Source organism: Arctopsyche grandis, chromosome 11 (genome assembly GCF_051622035.1).
Source record: "Arctopsyche grandis isolate Sample6627 chromosome 11, ASM5162203v2, whole genome shotgun sequence".
NCBI classification, from domain to species: Eukaryota; Metazoa; Arthropoda; class Insecta; order Trichoptera; family Hydropsychidae; genus Arctopsyche; species Arctopsyche grandis.
Window position 1 is genome coordinate 27,884,641 of NC_135365.1, and position 9,296 is coordinate 27,893,936.

The 9,296-nt window shown below is 28.4% G+C and overlaps 1 protein-coding gene across 1 annotated transcript; it reads right to left on the reverse strand.

The window, feature by feature from the left end:
• Positions 1-1,295: 1,295 nt before the first annotated feature.
• Positions 1,296-7,244, reverse strand: LOC143918804 (uncharacterized). Its single transcript, XM_077440873.1, has 3 exons — positions 6,904-7,244; positions 6,324-6,358; positions 1,296-6,251 (listed from the first exon to the last, which is right to left on the reverse strand). Exons 1-3 carry the CDS (start codon positions 6,951-6,953, stop codon positions 1,825-1,827), a joined length of 4,512 nt encoding a protein of 1,503 aa, XP_077296999.1. The 5' UTR covers positions 6,954-7,244; the 3' UTR covers positions 1,296-1,824.
• Positions 7,245-9,296: the final 2,052 nt, after the last annotated feature.

Sequence of the window (9,296 nt, forward strand, 5' to 3'; positions counted from 1 at the left end):
TGTTGATTTGACTTTTGAAAAATTTACCTGGCTTTCATTTATGTCAGAATTGTTTTGTATTTTTGAATTTTGATGATTTCGTGTGTTAATTTTTTCAAAGTTTCATACATTTTTTGTACAACTTTGATGCAATACTACGGACTTTTTGTAAATCAGCAGACATATTTATTATAATTTTTAAAAGCCACCGCTTTTATCAGCCGCGTAACTACGTATGTAATGATATAAATGCGGCCCGAACCTCTTAGTAGTATATTTAATTACGTTAGTTAAAGGCGGGATCATAATTTTGATTGAAATCCCAATCATTGAAATCTTTTTGAATGAAATCCTAATCATGAAATCCCACACATTTTGTATATTTATTAGTTTATATTTTCGTACATTTGTTATTGAAATATTGTTTAAATTGCCTTTTTATTTTATTTTAAAATTATTTTAGTACATTAGGTTTTTTTATATACATTTATTTTTTTATATATTGGCTAAATTTTATAAACAAAATAAAGAAGAGGCTAGTTTTAAAAACCATTTTTTTACTATTTTTTTATTTCATACGTTTTAGTTTTAGAGAAAATCAAACCAAGCAAAATAGCAAAGTTTGAAAACGATCGGATAAGAATTCAAACTTCATCACACGACAAAATCAATTCTGAACTAAGAAGAGGTTAGTAAAAAAGCGTCACTTTTACTTTTTTTACATATATAAACAAGTATCTATTTAAAATTTAAAAAAGTAAATTATGATGACTTTTGACTAATCACCGAGGCCTTAAAGTCAACTTAAATATACCTGTATGTACATACGTATACTTTTCATCCAGTAAAGTCAAAATTTAGATACAATTTTAATTTTTGATGTTTGCATAAATATTTATATGTAAATATTTAATATCTTGTCAAAGATTAACTGGTACTGAAAAAAAGAAACTCGCAAAAGATGACAAAGTTTTTGGGATCCAAAAAATAAACTCAGATTTTTTTTCATTCATATATTATATAAAAATAAAATTTGCTTATTATATATACAATGCTTCAAATAATTTCAAAAACATTTTCGCAATTGAAATTTAAAAAATGATACATTTTATTATATAAAAATGATTCATTGATTGATTGAATGATTGGTTATTGACTTCTTAACATTAAGTATAGAGATAAGATGAAATGATTATATTAATGTATAAAACATGATATAATGCATTTATTATCTTGTTATTTGGTCATTAGATAAAGATTGTTACTAAAAATATGATTCAACTTTTGAAATTATTTTTAGATTTTTTTTTAACATAAAGTAATTAATTAATTTATTACAGCTAAGTTAAAGTGGCATTATTAATCTATTCCAGGGTGTCAATATAGCTTGGCATATATGTATACATGAAAAAACAAATAAAAGATACAAAAATAAAAAATCAAAATGTAAGCAAAAATAAAACATGAAAAGAATATAAACGTCAAAATTGACAATGAAAAAAAAAACAAAAATAAAAATATTAAATAAAATATGAACAATTAAATGTGAGGACAAATTTACGATCTCAAACTTAACAGATTTTGGATTGAAGAAATCATTTATGTACATTCATATTTATTTATTAAAATTTAATGATCTCATACAGACTTGAAATATTACTTAAATAACCACCATATATGTAAGGTTTATCACTTATCATTCTAACATATATAGCTATAAAGTACTTACAATGTATATGTTTATATATAAAATATAATCTATTTAAGATTCTTAAAAGCAAATAAAAAAAAAAATAAACCTCTCCGAACTAACTGGCTTAATAGAAAAGTTCATGGAATAGCATTTCACCCTTTTATTTTTAATAAGCTATTTTCAATCATTTTAATTTTGACATGATCCTTTTTCTTCAAATAAATCGAAAGCGCTTTATTATAATAAGATTTTGCAGCTTCGATATTATTTAACTTAAACTCGATAACTCCCAAGTTAACATATGAATCAGCTGTTCTAATATCGTGTTCGCCATAAATGGTCCGTCGAATAACTAGAGCTTTTTCATGATAACTTTTCGATTTTTCAAAATCGCCCGCATAGTATTCCGTGTTTCCTAAGTTAATGCAAACGCTGACAATCTTTTCAGATTTGTCGCCGTAATGCTTCAAATACTCAGCCAAAGCTTCACTATAGTATGCTTTGGATTCACTATAGTTTTTCAGATGTCTTTCTACATCTCCTAATTTCATTTGAACGTTGGCTATGCTTAGATTTTCTTCAGAATGCTTAGTCTTGAATACATTCAAAGCCTTTTCGAGATGAAGTTTCGAATCATCGTACTGTTCAAGATCAATTTCAACAGATCCCAATTTAAATAGAGTATTTGCAGTATTTAAATGACTGTCACCGTAATGATCCATATACACTTTTAGGCCTTCACTATAGTATGCTTTGGATTCACTATAGTTTTTCAGATGCGTTTCTACATCTCCCAGTTTGATTCGAGTATTAGCAGTGTTTACATTGTTATCTCCATATTTCGTTAAATACACATCTAATGCTTCTTTAAAGTGAGGTTTCGATTTTTCATAGTTGCCTAAGTTTTCTTCTATGTCTCCCAATTTCACTCGGATGTTGGCAATGTTTAGTTTCTGCTCTCCATAACGACTCGTATACACCGATAGTGCTTTTTTAAAGTGCAATTTTGATTCTTCGTAATTTCCTAGATTTATTTTCACGTCTCCCAATTTGATTTGGGTATTGGCAGTGTTTATATGTTTCTCGCCATAATTCTCCAAATAAACATTGAGTGCCTTTTCAAAGTGCAGCTTTGACTCAACGTAGTTTTTTAGATTTGATTTGACATCTCCTAGTTTTACTTCGATAACAGCAGTACTTAGTTTTTTTTTGTCAGAATTGTTCATATACACCGCTAAGGCTTTGTCGTAGTGCAATTTGGAGTCTTCAAAGTTGCCCATGTTTGTTTCTATATCACCCAACTTCATTTCAATATTGGCAGTGTCCATGTTTTCTTCTTCGTAATTATTTCTGTATATCTTAAGCGCTGTTTCATAGTGTGATTTTGATTCATTGTAGCTACCCAAGTTTGTTTTTACGTCTCCCAGCTTCGCTTCAATATAGGCAGCCTTGATGTTTTCCTCATCACAATTTCGCGAACAAAGATCTAATGCCTTTTCAAAGTGGAATTTGGACTCATCTAAATTACCCATCTTTGCTTTTGTTTCTCCCAATTTGACTTCGATATCTACGGATTCTAAATCATCTTTGTCGTCGCAATTATCTAAGCATATATTTAAAGCATTAGCATAGTAAATTTGTGACTTTTCAATATTGCCCAAGTTTGTTTCTGTGTCACCCAATTTCATTTGAATATCGACAAGGAATACATTTTTATCACCATATTTCGTCGAACATATATTCAATGCTTTTTCAAAATATTGCTTTGATTTGTTCCAATTACCCTCGTCCGATGCTATGATTCCCAAATCCATACTGATAACTGCACTTGCAATACTTTCCTCTCCGTATTTCTTCGTCGTTATTGGTTTGAGCCGATTTACGGTTTTGAGCATTTTCTTAGAATCTTTCAACTCCCGATATGAATCGTTTAACATCCATAATGACTCCTCAAGATAATCAGTTCGTTCGTCTTTAGACCACGACTGGCAAACTGTGTCCAAATGTGATGAATAAGCTTCCAAATGAGGAGCTATTTCACGTAAAGTCGACATATCATATGTACTACCACCTTTTTGATATACATCGGTAAATATTTTTAATGTTTTATCAACATAAACTTCTTCTTTATTTTGCTCCTTCAATTCAAATCTGGTAATCGTCTGTATAGAGTTGTCAATGCTGATCTTTCCATGATTCAAATCAACAATCGAGTAATCTTCTAATAGCTGAAATATTTTCCCCTTGTCTTGGATGGATTGTTCTGGAAACCACGTCATGTTAATATTATTTGGAGCCATAAATGACATAATATTAAGCATTTCTAAAGCCTTTAGTCCTATTCCTGGAGATTTTGTCATTGAATCGATAATACTTTTATAAATCATCATAGTTACTTGAACGTGAGTTCCGATGCCTGTGGGTAAATTGAATTCTTCCATTTGTTTTTGATTTTCAGAAAACCTAACAATGCATTCTGCGATTCGGAAGCTAGAATCATTCATAAATTCCTTTGCGATATAGACAGATCCCAGGTGGACAGCGGGCAGGATGTACTTCAAAAAAATAATGAGTTGTTCAGCATTTTTGATTTCAACAGACTCTGTAGCACAAATTTTATTATTAATCAACTTCGATACTTTGTCATCAGGTATTGGTTTCAATTCAATCTTTTTCACACCAAGCCATTCCGATTGCGAAGAAGTAATGATTACAAATGGTATATTCCCATCAATGGTTTGTTTCGGCATGAAAGGCTCAATCTCTTTTTGATTAGTCGCTCCGTCAAATACAAATAAACATTTTTTACCGTGAAATTTTCGATAAACTTCTGTTACAATTTTCTTCATCTCATCTTGCTTATTATCAGAAGTAATTGTAGATATTCCCAACTCTTCGCTTAGTTTCAGGAATGAGTTTTCTATGGAGTCAAGCGATTTTCCATCGATCCAAATAACTCTATTTTCAAATCTGCGACTATGTTTCTCGATATATTTGCGAACAAACTCCGTCTTTCCAATTCCAGAATTCCCGCAGATTACATACGTCTGAGAATTTACCGTCGTTCCTCTTTGGATTTTTTTGTGCAAAGCTTCCATTTCTTTATCCCTTTCCAAAAATGACTTCACAGGCTGTTTAACGTTGAACTTAACCTCCTTCCAATTATTTTCTAAAAATGTTTTGCCATCTTTGTCAGTCATGTACGTTTCCTTTCCATCTTTGTTCTTTTTATTCCTGTCCACTTCGACATCAGTCCATTTGAAGACTTTGTCATGACAGTAATCGAAGATTTCCTCCACATATCTATGAATGTCATTTTTACTATAGAACATGTCACCACCGTATTTTTTCTCTTGATCTTTCAAAATTATTCCTTTAATAATTTCCTTCAATTCAGTCACGTTCGGTTGACTGACGGCTAATACAAATATATTCATAAAATCTTTGATTTCTTTTGACTGTATAACGTTGTTAAATTCACATTCTACTAAATCATTTACCGGCCATGTGGGATAGTCATTTATTCCACTCATCATTTCGCTCAAATTCATAATTTCTATTTTAGGTGCATTATCCTCTATCTTTTTGTCATCTTTATTATCAATTTCTTTGACGGATTTATCATTTTTGGTTTTTTTGGCTGTTTTTTGAGTAAGCTTCCCATTTTTAGATTTGATTACCTCGTTTAAGGTTTTCGTAAACAACTTAATTTCTTCTGTCACATTTTTATTGATTGATAATAAAAAATTTTGAAAACCGCTGTGAAATTTCTTTTCCTCAATATTCAAAATATTTTGTATCAAAAACTTCCAATACGGTTTCATTATGTGCTCCACTTCATTAAAATTCTTCTTACCCATTAACCAATCAATCAATCCTAGTGCCAACCTTGTGATATTATATTCATTAGCTTTAGACTTCCACATATTCACTGATTTTTCATTCAATTTAAAACGTAATGGCTCATCTGGCTTCTCATTTACTGACGTATGTTTTGACTTATGTATTATCAATTTATCGGTGGATTCAATAGATTGTAGTTTCACTTTATTTATGATTACTGATTTATCATCCGGTTTGAAACGTAGTAGACTCTCGTTATCCACATCAAGAATATCGTCTTTGTCTTCGATGATATCGAACAATTGTTTCACATTTTTGATCCCATCATTGGACTTATTCATTTTATTTCCTAAGGGGCTCCTGACATCCAACTGACAATTTGTATAAACGATGAGATCTTCCAGTGTGATACCATCAAAATAATTATCACGTATTAAAGCCTTGAACGAGAAAAAATATTTGATGATACAAAAGTTACTCTCTTCAAGCGTCAATAAGTTCATCGCGTCTATCTTCTTTTTCTTAATTGTGTGTTTGGCTTGAAGACATCTGCAAAAATTCCCAGTTTCTTTTTTATACATGAACAAGAGATCGTCGAATTTCTGAGCTTGTCCTATTTCGACGCCTACTTTAAAGTTTTTCTTTTCGCAGAAAGTAGCTTTCAAGATGAAAAACATAGCAATGAATCCCTCATATTCACGACCGCTTGCACATTGGCTTAAATACTTTAATCCACCTAAAAAAAAAAATACAATAAAATTCAAATTAAGCTAAATATTTTAAATTAAAAAATAAATAAAAATCGTACCATCGGCAAAATTTTTACACTCCTTTTTTTGATTTCTGTAATAAAAACAATTGAATTAAATTATTGATATTGCTTATATATGTTTTTATAACCCAAAATCAGATTTCAACGTCATTTTCGTAATAAATAAGATCAGAGAAGATAAAAGGTTTTCATTTCGACTATACATAGGTATAATATGTATTAAATTATGGCATTATTAAATTTTGTTAATTAAACGTTTAAATTTAGATTATATCTCCAAAGACTGCAAATCGATAAATCAAATTATGAATCGTATGAAATATTTAATTTAAGCTTCCACTATAAATCGCTCCGTTTTAGCCCGAATTTTAAATTTATATTTACCTTAAATCCATAAATGATAAATATGTACTTAGAAATTATTAGAAATAGTTCTTATTAAATTATGTAGTGACACATGATAGTAGTACATAATATGATATGACATAATAAAATAAGTAAATGTTTGTAAATAATGTAATAATGCTAAATCATTATAATTTAATTGTAAAACTCATTCTGAGATGAAAACTTGGCATTTTGAATGAACCATTGACATTAATTCATAAAAACTTACATATCGACTGTGGTAGCTGCTTTTTCATTATTTTCTTCTTTCAATACCATTTTACAGATTTTTTTATTAAAATAATTTTAGGTTCTTATTTAGTTAGTTACACATAATAGTAATATGATATGACATAATAAAATAAGTAAATGTTTGTACGTAATGTAAAATGCCAAATAATTATAATTTAACTGATATCATAACAAAAATCAAGCAATCTGAAATAAACACTTCCAAAAGATTTTATACACAACACACGAAATATAAACGAAAACTGATGCAATTTGACGAAATATAAACGTGCCTCTAATGTGGCCACAATTCAACTGAATGTTTAACATTTCTCTTCTGACGATAGTGCAATTTACTTATCTTTATCTTTTTATTGCATCTATATTTTGATAAAAATTTTATATAACGAAAACAATTCGTGATTGACTTTTTATTATTTGTAACGTATTCATACTTTCAATCCACCAAGTATCAGCAAAAACATTGTAGCATTTTCATGCCTTGTTATTTAGACAAACATAAAAAAGTCATAAATTAAAAAAAATACATTACACACTTTATATATTTTCAAATAAAATAAAAATATGTACTATGTATTATCAAATAAAATATATCAAGAAAATAAAAATTATTTAAAAGGTCAAAATAAAATAATGAAATATTGTTTTTAAACAAAATACTACTTCCGGCTTACGAATGCTGACCAAAACCTAATTAGCTCTAAGTTAGTACATAAAGAATTCAAATATAAATTTTCAACTTGATACGTTCAGGGGTGTGGACAGAATCGTGGTCACAACATTTATGACCTTTGTAAGAGGAAAAAATCCCACTTCCGTTTTATAAAATTTTGTGATTTTTTTTTATTTTCATCATATTGATACAAGAACACCACGTGAATTTTTTTGTGAAGAGCATACATTTTAAAAGGGTCAAAATACACAGACACACATTTTTTCTAGATCATAAAAACGTGATCAGTGATCGGATCGATTCTGAGTTCGAATCAGTTAAAATCTCGAGTTCAAATTTTACCATGATCACAAAATTTCATCTATTTTTACTACGTACGTAGATAAAGTAAATATCACTAAATTTCAAGTATATATACTATATATAGATAAACTAATAATTTTCTTCAATTTGATATCTATTACTTAATCCCAAAAGATAATTTTCAATTTGAGTAAAAGTACTATTTTTTTAAAACAACATTTCATTACTTTATTTTGACCTTTTAAATTATTTTTATTTTATTGATATTTAATTCTTATAATAATTATAGTGATTTCAAGTAATAAAAAAAATCGAACAAAATCCGACAACCGGAAGTATAAATTTTGTCTTGTGTAAGTTTCCCTACATTTGCGCTTAATTTGTATCGAAAATGCTCCATAACCGGTATGTGTGAACGTGTATGTATGTATGTTTAATTATCGAATTTTATTTTGTGACCTTCTTATATTCCTCCAATACATAGATAAAGTCATAGGTTGGTCACATCCGAATTTTTTATATTCCTGAGAATAAAATTAAAATATGTTATAATTTTTATTTCAATTTGATATCTACTATTTAATCGCAAAAGATAATTTACAATATGACTAAAGCCATTATAAATATGATTATCAGCTTGTTTTATTTGCAGTCTATAAATACAGTTATCTGTCATCAGTTATTTATTGAAAGCAATAAATAACTGATGACAGATAACTTGTCAAAATTTGAGCACGTGTAAGCATTGATAACAATTTGTTATTTATTGTTGATAAATACAATACACATAAAATAAGTTTATAGATAATCGTCGTCTTTCTTTTTAAATTTATTGTTTTTATAACTTATTGGAAGGGACTGTTTAAGGGAATTGTTAAATTTTATTTCATAAACTCAAAGTATAATTCAATATGTATACGAGATATGTATTTTTTAATTTTAAATAAATCATATTAAATACTCACATAGAGGATTTTGTTTTTGTTTTTTCAACCGTTGTCGTATCTTTTTACACAATCCTTCTCCTCAAGCTCAAGTTCTCGAAAATATGTGGTTCACAAATTCAATCTTATCTCTAAGAAAGTGGCAGATTCACTGAATGTAAAAACTACAATCCCCGCTTTCAATGATTATGTACTTATACATATATTGTTAATAAAGTAATTCAAAGCAAAAATAATTTTTTTTTTGTCATTTTATTATCGCCAAAAAATTTTCTAAGTGATATTTTGAATTTTCCCAATTATCCAGCGGTTCTTTTAAATTACTAAAATTATAACTATAAGTAAAATTATATAAATTTCAATGACTAGGGCTCCCAAGTATGAAACAATCACGGTTTAAACGTGTCTTTATGCAAACAGTGAATTCACTTATTATTTTATTTATTTATT

Coding starts and splice junctions, on each gene's coding strand:
- LOC143918804 (XM_077440873.1), bottom strand. CDS start 6,953: ATGGTATTGAAAGAAGAAAATAATGAAAAAGCAGCTACCACAGTCGAT. Junction 6,359..6,903: donor GCAGCTACCACAGTCGATAT/GTAAGTTTTTAT, acceptor TTTTTATTACAG/AAATCAAAAAAAGGAGTGTA. Junction 6,252..6,323: donor GTGTAAAAATTTTGCCGATG/GTACGATTTTTA, acceptor TTTTTTTTTTAG/GTGGATTAAAGTATTTAAGC.